This window comes from Ochotona curzoniae, unplaced genomic scaffold (genome assembly GCF_017591425.1).
Source record: "Ochotona curzoniae isolate NIBS_2020 unplaced genomic scaffold, NIBS_Ocur_1.0 contig_1, whole genome shotgun sequence".
Classification (NCBI taxonomy): Eukaryota; Metazoa; Chordata; class Mammalia; order Lagomorpha; family Ochotonidae; genus Ochotona; species Ochotona curzoniae.
Genome location: NW_024464918.1, coordinates 43370543 through 43391654, shown reverse-complemented (window position 1 = coordinate 43391654; position 21112 = coordinate 43370543). Strand labels below are relative to the sequence as shown.

The 21112-nt window shown below is 44.6% G+C and overlaps 1 protein-coding gene across 1 annotated transcript in view; it reads left to right on the top strand.

Moving 5' to 3' along the window:
• ABLIM3 (actin binding LIM protein family member 3) overlaps positions 1-21112 on the top strand; it is a 109861-nt gene that overhangs the window by 56932 nt on the left and 31817 nt on the right. The window contains exons 6-9 of the mRNA XM_040973023.1: positions 1501-1515; positions 3823-3949; positions 7569-7662; positions 13853-13940. Coding sequence (XP_040828957.1) covers positions 1501-1515; positions 3823-3949; positions 7569-7662; positions 13853-13940 — 324 coding nt within the window. The remainder of the gene's footprint in view (positions 1-1500; positions 1516-3822; positions 3950-7568; positions 7663-13852; positions 13941-21112) is intronic.

Here is a 21112-nt window from a genome sequence, read left to right as displayed (position 1 = left end):
GTCTCATAGGTGGATCTTCTCCTAGAGCAGTCATTGTTCCTGCTGTAGATGCAAGGTTGCCTCCTGACTACAGGCCATGTGCTCCCAGAGAATAAAGGGAACCTGATCCAGGCCCAAGAAATGTTGAGATGCACACACCATGGAAAAAGAAAGCACACAGCCTTGGTCTTTGTTAACTTTACAGAAGTGTGAAGTTTCATCCCTTAAAGGAAAACAAAGATATTCTGGAAAGACAGGATTGGTGTATACTCCAAGAGGACCAAGAGAAATGCCCCAGAACTGTCAAGAGAAAGGAATCTTGCTACCACAGGAACAGGATCACAAATCTCACTGAGGAGAATCACCAGCAGCAGCCACATCACCATCACCATGTCATGGTCACTAGCACCAATGGCATTATGAAAGTCACTTCATCTCCACCATTACCACCACCACCATCACCAACTTCACTGCCACCACTACACCACCATCATTCAGGCACTGCACAGATCTCACTAGGAAAAATCAGCAGAAATTTCAGCATTACTATTATCACCATCATGACCATTACCACTACTACCATCACCATTTCTGCCAGCATTGATTGCCTACCACTAAGCACTGCAATAACGGTCTATACAGAAGACCCCATTTTATCCTTGTAACAACTCTAGGAGAAATAAGAGTGTTTTATAGAGGAGATAACTGAATCAAAGAGCATAAATGACTCTCCCAAAGTAACACAGATACTAACTAATGGAACTCGGGTGTGAAAACAAGCAGTCTGGCTGTGGAGCTTGTTCCCTTAGCATCCAATGCCAGAGATATGACTCACTAATGGGGTAGGATCCCATCTTCCTGGATCAGCTAACAAAAAATCAATAGCCTGGTATGACTCACATGATGCACTCATTTTTGCTGACCTAAGCAGAATGTAAACACAAGAATTAAAAATGGCTGTCTGGGTTCTTTAGAGGCCTCCCTAGTAAAAGGAAAGGTCTGGGAGGAACAGGTGGTGGTGTCATACTTAGTGCCAAATGAACATTGTAATTTGGAGTAGGGAGAAACACATGAAGAATGGACAGCTGCTCTGCAGAGACCAACTCATACCAGTATGTTTTTTTTCTGACCTTCCTCCTTATACCAGACCAGTGACTCCCTGGTGGGGTGCTGGAGGCTTCTTGGTGGTCAAAATGAAAGGAGGGAGAAAAGAGAGAGGAAAGTTCTGCCACACATGAAATCAAAACCACAGAAGACCAGCAGTATGACATGGAAAGGAAACCAAGGATACGAGAAACTTTGCTAAGCTCCCTGTAACAGTAACACTGTTTTGCTTCAAACACTGATGGATGAATAGATCATCATTTGAAACACAGAGTTACAGGGAGAGACAGAACTTTTGCATTGACCATTTGAAAGGCAGAGTTACATAGAGAGAGATCTTCCATCTACCATTTCACTTCCCAGATGGTCACAACAAAACCAAGAGTTTCAGTTGGTCTCCAATGAGTGCATTAGCAGGGAGCGGGATGAGGAGTAGAGCAGCCAGCACCAGAACCAGTACCCATACAGGCAGCCTGTTATGCTACAATGCCAGTCTTTTGCTTTGGCTTCAGATCAGAGATTGGGTAATATGTGGAATATGGGCTATGAATCCAAGAATGTGTAATAATAATAATAATACAAGCATAAGACCTTACAGACCTAACTTCAGCTCATCTTTAAATCAGTGTTATGAGGAAAATAGATGAGGAAGACAGAGATCCCTGATCATATGAGGGAATCAGGATTTGCCCCACTCCTCCTCCAGACCAGCTTCTCAGCATTCATTCAAACCCTTCAGCCCAGACTTTAATAACTATGCAGTAACAGCTCCTAAAATTTAACTCCAGGTGCCAAGTGGCACTCTCAGATGTGTCACTGATTTTCAGAGAGAGAAGACTCATTATTACAATGTGGCTGTGAAAGCATGCAGCTGTCAAATAAATGGCATTGAGGGAGAGAACTGTATTGTTGGCCAACAACAAGTCTGACTCTATTAGTGCCTTTGATCAGTGGATGGCTATATCAAGTGAAATGTAAGGAGAGAAGGAGAAGAAATGACAGCTGTCTTTAAACACTGAAAGGAACTGTGAGGTGGGAAAGCAGGCAGATTATTACTGACCATGTAAAACAGGGGGAGTCAGATATCAGCTCCATAGAAAGGAGACAGTTGTGACAGTCATACCTGTGCAAAAGCAGGGGTGAGCCGCCCAGGTCTGGAAGAGGCTAAGTAGGGAAAGGGATGCCACCTGTTAAGATGCTACAGATTCCTGCATTGGGTGGGACATTTGACCAAATGCCCTGTGAACTTTGTGTCCTAGTGGAATTATTAACCCCTCTTAGAGAGACCCACAGAAATATGAATTCAGTCTATGTGTTCTAGAAAATTCTTCCAGATGCCAGCAGCCCTCAGGTTTCTCTACACAGAGCATAGACCACCTTTTTAAACGATTGTGTTCTGAAGCACAGTAATTGGAGAGGCATCACAGGGATATTTGTAGAATGATCACCAAAGAAAAGAAGGGAGACAGATAAATCTCTCAAATTCCTTATGTAAGTACTTTACAATTGGAGACTTCCTACCCCCAGTTTCCACTCAGGGATATTAGAACCATGCTCAGCAGCCATAATTCAGACACTGAGAGCTCCCACTCAAAAACACTTCATCAGGGCCAGACCCTTCCCCTTGCCTGCTGGACATGCTGCCCTTCCTCCATACACAGACACATCATCTTCGTCCTGGGACTGGCTCCCAACTGCATGTGAGGGCTTCCAGACAGGCACTCCCAACTTCACGTGCAATTTCTTTCTCCTCACTGCCCCCCAAGGATGGATTTGTCTGTGGTGCCAGCAGAGAGGTCTTTTCTCTAGTCATATTTGTCCATGGCCTTTTCCTCCTCCCAAGGAGACCTGAATCCCCAGCATCTCCCAAGTACTGTGAATGCTGGTTCCACTTCCTGCTCCCTCAAGACATTCGCTTAGCAACAAGCCAAATGCAGGGTCTACCCCAGCTTCCATGGGTTCCAAAGAACCATCTAGGGTAACAATGACAAAGAATGAAGGCATGTTTCTGGTAGGACAGTCTCATCAGATGCTTTTTTCCATGTTACTTGGGGTGGCAACTATTTGACTTAGAAGCACATTGGGAAAACAGTGGGGTTATGGATTCTATTCTTTGCATGCTGCAAGATCCATACATTCTTACTCTCTCAGAAAATGTGCATGGGATTCCTTCCCACTGTGTGCCCAGCACCCTCCTACATAAGGAAATCAATTTAACCACAAAATACCTGGAGCCATTGCCTTTGAGTATACAGTGTAGTGTAAGGGGGAGGTGCAGCCCAACCCCAGGAGCATCACACAGAGATCTTGTTTAAAATCAGGATTTCTGGGTGGGATCCACTATGTCAAAAGTCTGGAAAATCCTAGGAGCACCAGATGCTAGAGCTGCAAGAGATCTCAGAGACTAGAATAAGCTATGTTAGCATGTTGAGAAGGGGCCAGAAACAGTGCATGATCCAGTCTGCACTGGATCAACAGTAGCCAGGATGACAAGCAATGAAGTCTTTCTTTCTCCCCCACACTGACATCCTGTCAAGAGGCCAGCAATCCAGTAGCCTTTGCTCTTACCTAGTGGAGCTTCTGAGTAGCTGCCAGTGCTAGGCAAGGTGGAAGCAGCGGTGGGCAAGGCAAGCCAGTATTCAAGGGAGCAAAGGTGTGCCTAACTAGAGGTCTGTAATGATGGTGGGAGGTCAGAGGAAACCAAGATGGTGTGCTCACTGATGTCCCCTGTCTTTTCAGACTGTGCCGGCTGCAAGGAAGAGATCAAGCATGGCCAGTCACTGCTGGCCCTGGACAAGCAGTGGCACGTCAGCTGCTTTAAGTGCCAGACCTGCAGTGTCATCCTCACCGGGGAGTACATCAGCAAGTAGGTCTTCTTCCTCTCCTCTCTGCCTCTGCTCTCTGGGCCTTGGGGTCCAGTGGACCCTGCCTCATCTGGCCTGCCTGACACACCAACAGCATATCCTTTCATTTCCATTGGTGCCACACTAGGGCCACAACACCACCCATGCCATCCTGTCTCCACCCTTAGACCCTCCTAAGCTGCTGCCTTTGCCTGAGACATTCCTCTCTTCTTCAACTGTTTGCTCCCCCTCCCTGTGACCTTGATTTCCACCTTCCCTTCTGGTTGTAACCAGATTTCCTTCTGCTTGTCCCTCAACACCAAGCCCTCCTACTGCTGCTTATAATTCTGTGTGTATCATGATGATAATACTAACTACTACTTACTGAGCTTTCATTATGTGTATGGACCTGTCTGACTGCTTTGTGTGGGTTTTCAAATTACCTACACCCCACACACTCCCCCAGGAGACACTCATGCTTACACAGTACTGAGTAAGTACCCTGTTCCAATGGTGGGGATTACTGTCTGCACCAGGATGGGAGCTATTTTTAGTCACCACTGGGCCTCCTGCCCCTGGCATAATGCCTGACTTAGGTCAATCTTAGTGGCAGAAGGAATTTTTCCAAGAAGAGAGGGAGTGATGGACACATAAAGTTATCAAGGAAGAGGCATTATCCCCAGGGACCTACATAGGGAAGCCTAAATAAGGCCCCCTCTTTGCTGGACCCTGATAACCAAAGCATGTGGGTGGAAAAGTACCTACAAACAATCCTGAGCATAACCCCTCACAGATTAGCCATTCTATAACCACAGGCCCTTCCCAGGCCCTTCTCTGCATACATATATACAGCCCAGAAGACATGGAGTGGGATCTCATGAGAAGCTTAATTCTCTAAGACCTTTTTGATCATAAGTACTAGAAAAAATCAACTCCAGCTCATTTCAAAGCAAGAATGGGAGTTTATTAACTCATAGAAATGGAAAATTCAGAAGAACACTTGCTTTAGACATGAGTGAATCCAAGGATTTAAACAACATAGTAAGTATATCAGTATTAGAGGACTCTCTCTTCTCATTCTTTTCTTTCTCTCCTTTTTCTCACTCCTCTGGATCATTCTCTCTTCCCTCCTACCCCTCATGCTTCAGCTCTTCTTTCCTCTGTGTTAGTGCTCAGTCAGGTCCTCCCCAAAGATCATCAGCAATTCCAGGCTCTCATTCCATGTGTTTTACAAGCTTGGCAGAAAGGCCTTTTTCCAAAGTCCTCCCCAAAAAATTCCCATTAACTGCCTCTGATGTAGACACTCTTAGGTAACAGACCCATTCCTTACCATTTGCTAGCCAACAGAATCTGAACCTTAGAGTCCAATGGCCAAGAGACTCAGGCTTACATGGCCAAGTAAGACCATGGCCTACACATAGAAATCCAAGCAAGATTCTACTGCTAGCACCAGGGCAAATAGATATTGGTCAAAGTTTACAAGTGCAGGGCTGTGCATAGTCACAGAAAAGAAGGGTCCTTTCAGCTAGCAAGAATTAGAATCTGGAATCTGTGAGAGCTATGTGGAACATGATGGAACTTGAGCTGGACCTTCACAAAGGAAGTGAAATTTTCAAATGAAAGGGAGAACTTGTGTATAGAATGCCTCACCAGGGCAAGACAGGCAGGCAGGCAAGTGCTGAACCCCTCCACCTGTTTGGGGTTTGCACAGGTGAAGCCAGGTCCCAAGCCACTGAGGTGAGTCACTGAGAGCTCTGGATGCTATAGTAGGAGATTGGCAAGGAGATTGGTAAGGAGTGTCCTTAGGTCATCGCCAGCCAAGAGTCCTTGAGTCAAGAAGTCCAGAATTAGCAGGGGCAGTTGAGACTTTCTCAGAACACCTCTCAAGGAGCCCAGATGACCCACCATGCTTGATATGTCTGTAATCTGACCCTGGACCCTCACCTGACTACAGCAGAGTGTCCACAGATAAGGGGCACTGATTCCAATGTCAGGTGCTCAGGACAGAAGCATGGCCAATGTGACCATGAACAGGCCTCAGCTGCTCTGAATCTGCATTTCTTCATTTTTTAAAATTGGGATAGGATGGCTCCCTTCTTCATGGGGTGTGTAAAGGCTCAGATATCTGTGCTTTATACCCAGCAAGTGTCAGAGAACGTTCACTTTGCCATCTGCCTGTTCCTAAGAATCACTGTGTAATTTAAATTCCCTAATATCTCACCAACTCATGGATCCTGTGAGGTTGTATACACATTAGTATTCAAATTTAGTTGGCACACATGCACACACACAACCTTTCTCCCGTGCAGAGTTCCCCTCCCACACTCACAGAGTAAGAACCTAGTTTAGGAGGAAAGAACTGGAAGAGTAGGGGTAGATTTGTCTCACAGCCTCCCGAACAAGTCCTTGCCTATGAGGCCAGTCTCACCTCCCACCCCTTCCAAGACCTCAGTGCTCATTGCTGCTTCTCCTTCAGGAAAACGCTGACTATCCTGTTGCCCAGGCTGGGCTCCCAGCTATGTCAGCCTTTCTGCAGCATGGAAATGGAAAAAATGTCACATCCCTTCTCTGGGTCTCTCTGTACCTAAGCTAAGGTCTCTCATGTTCAAAAGTAGGAGAGTCTGCTCTGGGGACTCAGGTCTTAGAGTAAGGCCATCCTACCAACTCCCTAGTGTCCCCTCTGAACACTTCTCAGCCGCCATGGCCATTAACACTCACCACAAGCCTGGGCACTATGCTAAGCCCTAGGATACACTGGACCAATCTCCTTTCACCCCACTGACAACCTGAGTGAAAAGCTGAACTGCCAGGGTTTGAATTTCAGCTCTGAATTCATCCAGTGGGACCTGGGGCAGATTATTCCACTGCCTTCTACTTGGGTTTTCTCATCCACACACTGGAAATGCTGACAGTTTTGACCTCACAGGGCTGCTGTGAGTAAATGAAATAACCATCAAAGGGTATGGCACCTGCTGAGCAGTAAGTGTTCATGTCTTTCAGTAGTAGCACAAGAAACAATGCAACAGGTTTTGCTGCCCAACAAATTCGTGTCAGTACTGTGTAGAAAGGAGCTCAGGGGAGGTAGATAGGGGAGGCTTCCTATTTTCGACTGATCTGGGCACACAGATGACTCTTTTCCTACAGGTGAAATGTATGATTAAAAGAGGAGACCTTAGGATACACAAAATCTGAATACATTGCTAAATCTCCAGGAAGAGAAACTGGGAGAGGACCTAGGAGGGTGGAGATTTCCCTTTCAGCCTTAGAAAGGTTGTACCATATGTAAATATTACCTATACTAAGTAAAACAATACTAAAATAACTTTCATCAATAGTCTTTTGGAATAAAGGGGTTGCAGAAATTATGGGAAGGGAAGAAGATGAATGGCAAGGCAGCACCCACAGCTGGCTAGTCAACTAAGAGTTCCCACATGCACAGGGGCCTGATGTGAAGTAAATCCTGGGCCAATGTCCCAGAAATTCCCTGATTCAGAAGATCTGAGGAGTGTTGGGTGAATTTGCACTTTAAATGACTTCCCAGGCACTTCTAAACTTGACTCATCTGGCTGCAGAAGTGGGCCCAGCCACATGACCCATGCTGGGCAACCTCATTTCCTCCCCTGTGTGACTTTCCTCTTACAGGGATGGTGTTCCATACTGCGAGTCCGACTACCACTCCCAGTTTGGCATTAAGTGTGAGACCTGCGACCGATACATCAGCGGCAGGGTCTTGGAGGTGAGTGAATGCCAGCACTGGTGGAGGTCTCTGAGCAGGGAGGGTTTATGACTGCAAAAGTGATCACAGAGGAAGGACAAAGTCAGGTTATACTGCTTCTCCCATGGCCTCAACCTCGTCCAGCTTTGCTTGATACATGAACTTGAGCACATAATCTTGTACATCCCCAAAATGAGAAGCTGGATGAAATTATTTGCCAGCTGTGTCAAGAAAATCAGTTGCCTCTTTGAGCTTAAACCCAGACAGATTGCTGGAGAGTGTCAATTACGATTTTCTCCCCAGTCCTGCCTGAGGAGGGAAACCTTTTTTTATTTGTTAAGTATTTGGTAATGTGCTGATTTAAGAACCAGCTTGTCTAGCAGCCTGCTCCCTAAATCCTTCTTGGCTGCTCGTTACCATGGCAACAGCTCTCCCTAGCCTCCCATGCACAGCTTACTCTGCCAGGACAGAGAACCTGCAGCACCCTGGCTGAGCCGCTACCCAAATACCCTGTAAACTGACCTTCCTGCCTTCCCACACTTTGTGTGGCTGGAAATTGTCTTCTTATGTTTCAGATTATTCAGAAACAGGAAAGACTTGGCACCAAGGAAAAAACATAGCTTTAGGGTAGGAACAACTGGGTTCAAATATTGTCTCTACTGCCTATCCAAGGTTCAGTGTTTCCCTCTGACAGTGGCTGAGGAAGAGCAGACCGGCTCTGCTGTTGTGAGCAGAGTCATTAATGCTGCCACATCTGGCCAGTTGTCCGGGGTCACCTGGAGTGTTGAATTGAGAAGGCTCCTGCTGTCACATCTGGGCTCAGCATAACAGAGTATAGCAATTCTGAAGATATGAGGAGATGCACTGAAGCAGCGTACTGTGGATGAAGAGGAGGCCAGCATTTGAAAAGCAAGAGGAAGGACGAGCTTCACTCTTCAGGAAACAGAAAAGGGCCCATGGGGCAGAGTTCTGGGGCCAATGGAGTATAGCACTTAGAGCAAATTGTTTCTGGGCTCTGTAGATGAGGTTTAGAAGCTTGGGTTCTCTACTAAATGAAATGGAAAGTCATCAGAGAGTTTAAACCAAGGAGTACCAAGACAAGGTTAGATCTTTGAAAGATTGTCTTGGCTGCCCCATGGAGAGCTGACTGCAGGGAGTCAGAGCTAGATGAGAAAATCCATAGAGCTGGTCAAAGATTCAGCAGAGATGAGAGCAGGAGTACAGCCATGGCTGTTAGGCCCAGGTTTCCTGGGATACAAGGATAGGGTTTTTGTGTGATTCTCTGGGAAATGAACAGCAATAGAGACACTGAGCTAGAGAGACCTGGAATAACTGGACTTTTAATGGACGCAGGCTAACCTTGAAGGGAGGAATCTGGAAGGAGAGGCCAGTGAGGAGGCCATGGTGTGAATGAGGCAGAGAGGGCTCAAAAGGCACAAAGTTCGTGCTCCTGAAGTGGTAAAGCTGTCATGTGACAATTAAAATGTTTTCCATTGTAATTCAAAAACTTCAGAACTCTGACAATTTTACAGAATGTATTATTTACAGAATATGTTAATAGATTTCAAAGAGCGAAATCAGGTCAGATATATAGGAATAAGAACTAAATTGGCATCAAATTTCTCATTAGCAACACTGAATGCTAGAAAGCAGTGCAGCTAAGCCTTCGAATTTTTTCCTTTTTTTAATAAAACAACTTGGCTATACTCAAATTTATTTAGGGTTAATTTAGTTTTGCATTCATTTAATTTGTTGATCTTAAGATTTAAGTGATTAAAAATGTTATTAACAGACACAATCCATCTTAATTATATAATAGTAAAATGTAAATTGAGTCAGCATATCTGTATATAGTTTCTCTCCCTTTTTCCAGCTATATTGAATTATAGCTGATAAATAAAAATTGTTGAATTAGGCATAAAACAAAAGGAGATGTACTAGCAATGGAGAGGGAATCCTTTATCTCTGACATTATGGAAGCAGGATTCCAATAGGTTTGCAACTGTGGTCCAATCTGTGGGGGTTTATGGAGGAAAAAAGCCACTAGTGTACCAAAGTTTCGAGCCTGGGTGAGAGGAAGTTGCCATCTTCGGAAATGGGCATGGTGGAAAAGACGCAAGTCTCATTTGCAATGGGTTGGGATCAAAATCTCAGAGAGGTTTCATAAAAGGCAGTCAGGAAAAAGTGGATCAGAGCTCAGACACAAAGCTCAAGCCTAGAAGAGGCAATCTCAAACAGGAAAAAAAAAAAAACAGCATTTGGATAATTGCACCATGAGAGTCATCAGGATATCTAAGACAAGGCTGAGGAGAGAGGGCGGAAGAGAGGGGAGGGAGAGCCGAAGCCAGCTCTGGGGAGATGTAGAAAGAGATGTAGCTGGAAGAGGATGTGGAGGGTTGTCACGGATGGGGAGGAGCATGGTGTGGGCAGCAAAGGCATGGAGCTTCAGGAAGCATGGCGAGGTGAATCAGTGTTAGTCAAACTTCACAGAGCAAGGAAGGACTGTGTGGGCTGAGAAAAATGTTGGATGTGGGGCAAGGTACCTAGTTTGTCCTGGGTGACGCATAAGTGAGATCGGAGATCACAATCGCAGGCTTTTTCTTTCAAAAAGGAACTCTGGTTACATGTACGGCTGCAGATGGGAATGTGTTCCAGCATTTCCAAACTGCTTTGGAATTCTGTGGAGGTGGCTGCCTTTTCTCGATGTGACTGTTTAGCTTGTGGTAGGCTCCCCTTCTCTTATCCATCCCCCACTCTCACCAAACCCTCCCCTCAACAGCTGGGACTGGGTTTTCATTGATTCCATTTGTACAAGGATCCATTAACATCTTAGTATGATTGATTTTTTTTCTTGAGCTACAAGAGACTTTTAGCAATTAACTAGTTCAGTCCCTTCATTTTACAGATGCGAAAAGTAGGATCCAAGACAGAGATACTTTTCCAAGGTTAGACAGTATTTCTGTCAGAAAGCAAACTATGATCTAGGGCTTCAGCCTCTTCTATCCCATACTGATACACCCCTCAGATATCCAAGGGTCTCTAAGGCAGCTTGATGTCAGGGGGAAAAAAAAAAAAACATGGTTGTGGTAAAACAGCCCTGGATTTAAGCCATATAAAACTTTTAGCTTGAGGTCCTCACTGTTACTTTCTCTGGGTCTTATTTAAATCTACCAACAGAAAATATTTCTGTCATTTAATTCTTAATGAATATGCTATGACTTTTTGGTTGCAAATATAGAAACTATACTCAATTGTCTCAGGCCAAAAAGGAAATCTACTTGCTCCCATTATAAAGATTTCAGGAGTAGGTCTGGCTTCAGGCTCAGCTGGATCTAAAGCTTAAACAAAGTCATTTTGGAGTCACTGGCTGTCCTGGCCCCACGCTTTTCTATGTTAGCTTTATTCTCAGGAAGGTTCCTTGTAGTGGAAAGATAAACACCAGTCACTCCACACTTGCAGTGTCACTTGATCCAGCATCCCCAGCGGAGAGTGAGCTGACCAAGTTGATCATCTTGGGATTCACTCTTCCTACATGATTTCAGGCCCATTCCTGAATAGCTGACTCATAAAGGTGGAATATACTTATTGTTCAGAGTAGCACTAATTAACCATAGGGAATAATGTGGAGATGGGTGTCCTGCCAAGAAAAGGTTTGATGCTGTTTCTGGAGGAAGAGGGAAAGATGTTGCCCAGGCAGTAACAATTATTGCCCATTGCAGGGTCCATCATGTTGCCTGACATGCAACAGGTGCTTAACTGTTTCATTTCTTCTTCTCATGCACCTCTTCTCTCCCCAGCCATCCCATAATCCCATCTTCAGTGACACAGTTCAGTATGCAGAGTCGTGCCCGTGTCCTCCTTAACTGTGATGGGCACTAAGGAGAACCCAAGCCTGTTTTCCCTGCTGCTGCATTTCCCAGCCCTGTTTATCATCTGGTCCTCTCCAAAATGGGTCCATTTTTCCCTTGCCTTTTTTCTTCACTATTTTCTTGACTTTGGTTTGTTAACAGATGAGTGGGTTCATCTCTTTGTGCTGATTTGACTTTTCCTTATGTAGGGTGCAGGCTGCCCGAACAGCCTCTCTTCCCTCTCTCACTTCTGTCTGTACCAACCATGCCCTAGAGGGGCTGAGATGAACCCTAAGCCTCCTTCAGCTGGGATGGAATGGTGGGCTGTGACATTTAGGAAGATGCTAAACTTTAGTTCTGCCAAGGCTCTGCTTCCATCCTGGAAAACAGGTCTATAATTGAAAAGCTAAAGAGACACGGAGTGGGAAGAGGCTACTAATTAAACCGATTATCCTTGTCATGGTATGAGAGAAACACTCCAGCTTGGGAAAATAGCAGACTTGTTCTAAAGCCTGAATATAGGTTGTTTTGATGACAACAAGAATATTTTCTCATTGGTGGGAACCACATAAACAACCAAGAATGAAAAAAATATAGAGAGATTACTTTTTTCCTTTGGTAAAAGTCAGCCCTTTCTACATTCTTGCTAAGTTCTTAGAATAAACTGAGTATCTCCAGAAGAAGCAAACTCATTCCAATACATGAATCCCAACAAAACAAGGTTTGGAAATAGCTTTTCTTATTACACCATTGTAATTTTTGAACTGGAAAAAATCAATTAGCATTAGACCAAATAATGACTTAAAGAGGGGACTTTATAATCCCCTAATGTCTACTAGTTTCCCCCAGATATTAATCGTGTATTAAAATAAAATGAAACCTTGTCTGGACATGCAAAATATTCCTTTACAATAAACTGCACCTTTTGGTGAATCTCTACACAGAGTTTCTTCTTTATTAAAATTCTGGAGCCACCATCAAAAGGCCCTTAGATGTCAAGTCCTTTTGACTAGCATTTTGATGTCAGAATCACCAGTGTGAGGGAATCAGGAGCTGGCAATGACTCTCCCTGTTCCACCCTCAACACTGCCTGGGAGACCTTGGTCACAAGCTGCCCCAAGGCTATTTTGTCCCCCACAAAAAACTCACAGCTGCAAAGCATTTCCATTGTGGGAAGAAGGGAAGGGAGAGCAGGGACAGGGGTTCACCAGAGTCATACGGGATGAACTGGAGGCAGGACAGAGGCTCTCAAGGGCAAGAATCAGGGGTCAGGAACTCTTCGCCAGGTCCTAGCTTTTTAAGTCCTGTTATTTATATACTGAGCCTAAAAATATGTCCTTCATATACACTCTCACAGTTTTGTCCACAATTGTGTGAACCTTTTACACTTGTTGAGTGTTTTGAACTTGTCTTTAAGTTTTAAAACAGCTTATACAACATAACAGGGAAAACAATATTACTTGCCATATTGTAAGTAATGCAAAAATGAGTATAAGGAGTCTTCAAAAAGATCACAGGAAAATGTGTCTTATTAAAGAAAAAATCATGGAGTCAATTACTTTTGCCAAAATAAATTTATCTTAAAAATATTTATTTATTTAAAAGGCATAGTTATAAAGAAGGAAAAAGAAAGATCTTCATCTGCTGGTTCACTGTCCACATGGCGACAGCAGTCAGGACTGGGCTACTCTGGAAACCAGAAGCCAGGAGCCAGAACTCAATCCAGGCTTCCCACAATGCTGGCAGGGAACCACATTTGGGAGCCATTTTTCACTGGTTTCCCAGGTGCATTAGCAAGGAGCTGTACTGGAAGTGAAGCAGCCGAACTTGAACCAGCACTCACGTTGAGCACAGGCATCATAAACTCAACCTATTGTGCCAGTATACCAGCCATTAAACTTATCTTTCAACTCCATTTCTCATAAACTTTCTGAAGTCTCTTCACATGGTTCTAATTATTTTTCTGTGTGTGTGTGTGTGTGTGTGTGTGTGTGTGTGTGTGGGCTTCAAGCCTCACAGCCGTTATCATTCTTTAAAAAGTAGTTAGTATTCAACAGATGTTAAAGATCTTCTGGCACTAAAGTGGTACTCTCTCCTAACAAAAATCAGAAGAACTTCTTAAGCCTTGAAACAGAGATTTTTTTTCACTGATATAACATTACGAAATCTTAAACTCATATTCTACTTAAAATGAGTTTAGGTACTACCAGTCCATTTCCCCAGAAGTGAGGAGGTGAGACCAATGGTCTCCTAACAACGTTAGGACCATGAAGAAGCCAATAACACTGTTAATGTCTAAACCCAACCCTACCCATTGTACAAAATTCCTGGCTCTGACATACTATCTCTATTTCTTGTCACAGGCAGGAGGGAAGCACTACCATCCAACCTGTGCCAGATGCGTACGCTGCCACCAGATGTTCACTGAAGGAGAGGAGATGTACCTCACAGGTAAACAAATAGGACCCTTATGTAAGCCATTCTGATCAGCATACAACTGGAAAGAAGACACAATCTCCTTTTGTTTCAGTGTTACATTTGCTTTTGGCTTATCCTCAAAATTACAATTAATGCTCCCTTCTCTGGTCAGTTGGGGAAAGTTGCTGGTGTGGCTAATATGAAGTGACATGTAATCTGCCTTCCATCCTTCTGCACCTCCACCCGCTGCTCAGCTGGCCTGCTTCCCTGGCAGTGCTCTGAGAAGACTCCCCTGGCTCTGCCTGGGGTGGGAGACTAAGCTGTGTGGGGCAAAGGTGTCAGGGAACCTAGAGAAGCACAAGCAGAGTGGCCACAGTAGCACTTTTCTCCCTATCCTTTATCCCTGCTCAGGTCTTCCAGGGACTCAGAAATGCACAGAGAGGTGTGGGGATACTTATAGACCCCAAGGGCAAACCAGGGCTGCTTTCTTCTGCTGCTTCCTAGGGCCCAGGCCTCATGTATCAGGATTCTTACAACAGTTACCTAACCTGGCTCCAAGTCCTCCGTTGTCTGCCTGGTGCACCACCCAGGACATCACAATGCTTCTGGCTCTAGCCCCACACCCAGGGGTCTTCCAGGCCCTTCCCTACTTAGGTACAATCATGTAGATATGTCAGCTTAGGTATAAACATGGAGTCTAGCATTTAAGATCTCACCAAGACTCCAAACTTTCTAGCCTTAAACATACCCAACCCTTAGCTGACAAAGCTAACATTCCATCACTTATTCAATCCACTCAGCTGATCTTTCCTGAGCACTCACTCATGCCAGGGTCATATTTGGATATAACCACAACCCTACAGTCCAGCAACGGGTCCAGGTATTAGTCAATAACCACTCAAATAAATGTCAGCAGTAGTGAGTTTTATGACAGGGAGAAGCATGCATTATATGAGCACATAATGCGGTGGGAAGAGACTCAGGGAAGGCTCCTGCTAAAGAGCTGAGATAGAACATTAGTGGCACCGACTGGTGTCTGAGTCCATTTGGCTGCCACAGCACATGACATAGTCAGGGTGGCCTATAAGCCACAAATACTTATTTCCTACAGTACTAGAGGCTGGGAAGCCCAAGGCCAAGGTGCCAGCAGATTTGATCTCTGGTAAGGGCTTGCATTTTCATAGATGACTTGCTGTACCCTAACGTGATGAGCGGAACAAGCTCTCTGGGGCCTCAATGAAGTCTCTAACCCCATTGGATCTGCCCTCCTGACTCGTCAGCTTCCAAAAGGCCCCTCCACCTTGCAATACCAACACATGGAAGGGTGGGGAATAGAATTTCAACATCTGGATTTGGAAGGAAACAAAAATGAAGTCTGTAACACCTAGACAAAAAGGTCAGTGATGGGAAGTGCCAGCCTGAGGCACAAAAGTGGGTGGGGTGATGGCACATATGTGAGATCCAGATGTGCTCTGCAGCTTGCATGCAGAGAAAGGTAAGAGGGAAGTTGGGGGTAAGCAGGACCACTTGGGCTGACCCTCATCACAAGACAGTGTCCAGTCCCTGAAATGAACTCACAGCCCTTCTCCTTGTCTTCCTGTGCTCCAGGACCACCACCAGATTAAGCCCAGTTCAGTCACTGCATGCTCCACGCCCCCAGCCCACCCACAGGGCAACACACTCCCTCATTCCTGAATTCCCACTCTTGTCTCCACCTGGAGCACCTCAAGCTAAAGTTTGTTTCCTCCCAAATCCAGATGTTATGGGCTGTTTTCAAGAGCCCATACTCCTGACATTGACCCCCTCAATCCTGACCTTGGTCTCAGGGTAACCTGTTTCACAGATGATTGTTGTTGGTTGAATCACTACAATCAACCAACCCCAAATGCTTTAATAGTCACCTTGGTGAGCAGTGATGGCCCTTGCTCCAGGTTTCTCCAAAAAGTAGCTCTAAGGCCAAGAGGTAGTTATAGGAACTATGTCTTCCTATCAAGCTTGCCCTAGACATAAACACCCATGGCCATGAGTTTCCTCAAGATTTAATGAGTCCCCTGTACCTGGAGAAAAGTTTCTCAACCTTGGCACTGCCATCTCAGCCTATGTCTGTAGTCCTGTGCATTGCATTTAGTGTCATGTGTGATCTTCACCCACAGGATACTAATAAAGTACCTCTTCCTGTCGTGACAACAAAAATGTCTCAGATGTTACCAAATGTCTCTAGGGTGGTTCTCAGTTGAGAACCCTGGCCTAGAGCTCTTCAACAGAAACCTGTGCCATCTTTGGAAATTCTGGTACAGGGATCCCCATGTGGCATTGCACAAGGTGACCATTTCTAAGATGGTATGTCTCTAACACTATTCTTTTGTACTGTCATAGGTATTAGAGGTAGAAAGGTACCAGGGGTCACTGTAAACAAGTGACAGTTGTGATTGTGTAAAATGGAAGTGGAGGCCCAGAGAAAGGGAAAGACTTGCAGGAGAAGCAGAGAATTCATGTGCAAAGCAGGACCTGGCCTTGGGGCTGTCCCTCTTGGATTTTGTTCATCTCACTTCCTAGGACCCAGGCCTAGCTGCTACTCAGATCCTTGCCCCTTTCCATGAACACCAATCCTGTGGTGCCTGGGCCCCCAGTGGTCAAATGTGATGTGTTCATGGACCCTGACTACCATGGGAATCTGATGTTTCACTTGGTTTGAAAATGTGTTGCACAGTGTGCCTTTCACTCTCTCATAAACACATCTTCTAGTGTTGAAATCATCCTCATATTCAAATACCTGCTTGGGCATCTCCAGGACAATCAACATGTCTATCTTATTGCCAAAATTCCTAACCTAATCTGCCCCCATTTAATGCTCTGATCTATACTGCCTTGGGTTGATTTGGCTATGTTGCTTACATAGACTTCATCCTCCTGTTAGTCTCCAAGCTTTCTGAACCTTTGTTGCCTCCTCTGTAAAATATACTGGTAAGAGCCTCCTATAATATATAGGTACCGTGAGTTCACGATGTATGGAAAGCTCCCAGTTGATTTATTTAACAGATATCTATAGAACACTTACTGTGTAGCAGATATCAGAGACATGGCAGTAACCAAATTAAAGTTGCTGTCTTCATAGCACTCTAGCCTCACGGGTTAGAGCTTCGCTATTCCAGTTCACACAGATACCAAAAAAGTTAAGCAATGAACAGCTTTGTGATCGTGAGAGAGAACACACCATCAAACCGGAGGCAGAAATGCCTCCAGGAGGCGGGAGATATTCTTGGTAATGAGGAAGGGCCTGTCACCCTCTCATTAATTGCCCCCATTCCCACCCTGGCTCCTGGGAGTGTGGGTGTAATTGCAGGGATTTCAAGGACCTGCCTCAAAGGATGCTTAGTGATTTTTAAGAGGAGCCGGACCATGCAGTGCTAGAGAGTCACTGTGGGTATTCTTTGGGGGTAGAAACCAATGAGAGTTCTATGACCACTGAGATCTGGGCCTTGGAGGTCCAGGTGGAAGTACCAGGACTCCAAATGATAGCCCTCAGAAAAGGCAAGAACACTTTGCTCTTGGGAGCACAGGAATGGAAAGAGCCAACCATGAATCAGGACTTCTGGATCCAAACACCAGCATCTCCACTGTGGACTGTGACCTTGAGAAGTAACTTCTGGGTCTCTTCCTTTATTCATTATTTGAGGACACCGTTGTCCTTCATTCACCCATCTCAGTGGAAGCCATGCTATGTCCTACACACTGACATGAGCTAAATTTGGGTACCATGAAAGTGTTTCTTATTCAGGGATACTAAGAAAAGTTTCCCTGAAGCCAAGATCTTGAAAGTCACTAGGAGGTAGGAAATGAAGATCGTGGAAGGAGAAATAACAGCAAGTGCAATCCCTGCCACCCTGCTACCACGACCACCAGTGGGAAGAAGTGTTGCATGCTTGGAGAAATTGAAGCAAGTTCACATTTCTGATGCTCAGAGAGCAGGCATATACCTCAGGGTCCTCATGAACATTAGGGATGAAAAGGAGAGAGATTACTCCATAAGACAATGATGTGACAGAGCTGGGGTGCCTGCAAAGATTACAAACCCAGTGTAGTCAGCTCTAGAGCTGGACAGTCTGTGACTGGCAAATGGTCCTTAGGAGATGCTTGTGGCTGCTTTGTTGTGCTTAATTGCTGTCTGATGGGCTCTAATTGGGAGAAGTCTGATGCTTGGCTGGAGGAGGGCTTCCAGAGCCCCAGGAGACAGGAGCAAGTTTTATTTCTTTAAAGTTCTGTTGCGCAGTCAGTCTTTTAACTGTCTCTGCTAAGATGCCAAATTTCTAATCTGTTTGTTATCCAAACACTTCATTTGGGATTCAACAGGAAATTAGGTCACTGGTTTTGTACAGCAAAATAATAGCCAGAATTCTGCAGATTTGGGGCAAAACTTACACTGAAATCATAATAGTGACAATTGTTGGGCCAGTCGGAGTCTTTCTGAACCCCAGATGTGCTTCAGGAGATGGATTTTGTCTCTGTCCCAAGTGTTCCCGAATTCAGGAAAAGGGGGAAGATAGATAATTTTTCCCTCCATTCTCCAGTTCTAAGGACTTCAGAAACCTCCAGAAACACGGGAGTTCAAGATCAGATTTTAGAACAGTTTTCTGTTATCAGTTTTATATTGTTTATTTAACTAAACCCCCACCTCAGGCACAAACTTACTTATGAAATCCTGAACAAACATTGTTTGCTAAGAAAAGTACGGTAGCAAATTGTAGGCTTGCCAATAATAATATGCCAGCCACTGATATTTGTTGAGTATTTAGAATGTGCCAAGTGCTATACTCAGAGTTTTCAATGCTGGATCCCATTTTATCCTCACAAAACCCTTGAGCTAAACCAAGTAATGTCCTCATTTTAAAGAACAAAAGTTTAGAGAGTTTATGTCGCTTGGCCAAGGTTGGCTAGCTTGTGTTGCTAGCGTTTCTTTAACGCATTTCTCTTGTATCTGTTGTCAGAATGTTCAGGCAGTGTAGTTCAGAGCTAGCCTTCTGTATTTTGTGACTCTCATAAAATTGCTTGCCAGCTTTTGTGGTTAGGTGTGTATCACTAGGGAGAGGGTCTGGAACATTGTCCAGATTTTCAACAGGTTCCCATAACCCAGAACAAAGTCAAAAGTCTAAGCTCTCTGAATATGCAAACCCAAAATGGAGCCTGAAAGCTTGCATTGATGATTGCACCAAACCCCTTTTCTTGCATAACTGAGACTATTTCAGATCCAGGGTTTTTTTTTAGTTCAGATGATACAAGGTCCTGGAATCAGGGGGTGTGTCTTTCTGGCATAGCTGGAGATGCCACTGATATTTAGCAAAGGCCTCATTTTCTTTTGCCAATTAACTCAGAAAAGGTGCTCTGGGCTAACAGGTGCCAAGTGCAGTGCCTCAATTGGTACAGGTTGTGGCACGCCAGCCCTCACTCCATGATCTGCATGTCTTATCAAACCACACTTAAAAAGGTACTATTGTAGTATTTGTTTGCTATAATTTTGTAGTTTAGCATTATTACTTTAAATTGGGTCTCTACTAACAGCTTAGGCTGTAGGAGTTATGCTTAGATACTTTAAATCTTATGTTTCCCCAATTCTGCTCCATAATTTTAGATTCCTCAAACATATCCTGTTCTTGTACTAAATTGATGTTTCCTAAAATCTGACTCTACTAAGCATATTTCCTTTCAGAGTACATTTTAATTTTTGATGAGCTGCCATTTCTTTTTTAAAGATTTTAAGGATTACCAAACATCTTGAATCATATGGAAAATATTTCAGTGTAGTGGTTCAGGATTTGTATTTCTGAAGTCTGTCTCCAGCTTGCTCCTCTCGGGTCACCACAGACTCAAGATGATCAGACCATTTTTTCTCCAGCTTTATGTCACGTCTACTTCGACAGCCAATTTGTCCAAGTTGATCAGAATCAGGTCCAGAGTAGCAATTTCCCTTGTTGCTTCCTCTATTTTCTGAGAAACAAAACTGCCTGCCAGGCAAGCCAAGAACTTGTCAGATAATCTGGTTTTAGCTCGATGAGATGGTTTATTAGCCTGGAGTTTCTAGGTAGCAGAAACTTGACTTAAACAACATTAAGCAAAAGGGGTTGATGGAATCACAGAACTGAAAGGACTCTAGGAGCAGCTGGTTGAAGAGCATGTGGTTGTCAACAGGTGGGAAGAGACCCTGGCCAGGCCTTATTGCCCAACAGCACAGAGAAGCAACACTCCCTGCTAAGCTAAGCAGAGAAGTCCCCAAGAGACTCTGAGCTTGCTCCCATGCCCGGGCCAGGGCTGGGAGATGGACAAGCAGGCAAGACATCTATGACCCCAAGTCCCAATGCCCTCATTTATAAAAGAGGAACGAGGGAGCTGGCACAATGGCTCAATTGGCTAATCCTCCACCTTCAAGTGCCAGCATCCCATATGAGTGCCAGTTCATGTCCCAGCTGCTCCACTTCCTATCGGCTCCCTGCTTATGGCCTGGGAAGACACAGGAGGATGGCCTAAATCCTTGTGCTCCTGCACTCATATAAGAGATCCAGAGGAAGTTCCTGTCTTCAGAATGGCCCAGCTCCAGCCATTGCAGCCATTTGGAGAGTGAACCAGCAGATGGAAGATCTTTCTATCTTTCTCTCTGTGATCTTTCTAATGAAAATGAATGATTTTTTTTAAAAAGAAGAATGAGGACAGAGCCCGCTTAACAGGACTGTTGTGAGCTTTATGTGAGCTAATGTATGGTGCAGGCTCAGCAAGGGGTGTGGCACTGCTGCTCCGCCAGTCTGAGGTCATGATAGACAGGAGTAAAGGGCATTCCCTATAACACAGTGCACTGATCACTTAGAATAGTGTCAACCATCATTGCTATCCGGAGCATTCAGCATAGGGCCCAGCATATGTACTCAGTAAATGTCAATTATCAACATTTTTGAAATTTAACTTCTCGTTATTTTTTATTTAACTGCTATTATTACAAAGTGTATAGCATGAGGTCTGGCATAGGCAATTTATTAATATTAGTTACAACATCAACAATAAGAATAGAATAGTAAGAATGCTTAGTGCCTGGTGCATACTAAGCCCTTAATATGTTGTAATTACTGTCCACACTGTTGTTTGCAACAGTTATTTCCTGAGCGTTACTGGGCACCCAGTACTAGCATGCTCCTCTCTTCATCTGGCCTGGGATCCTCATG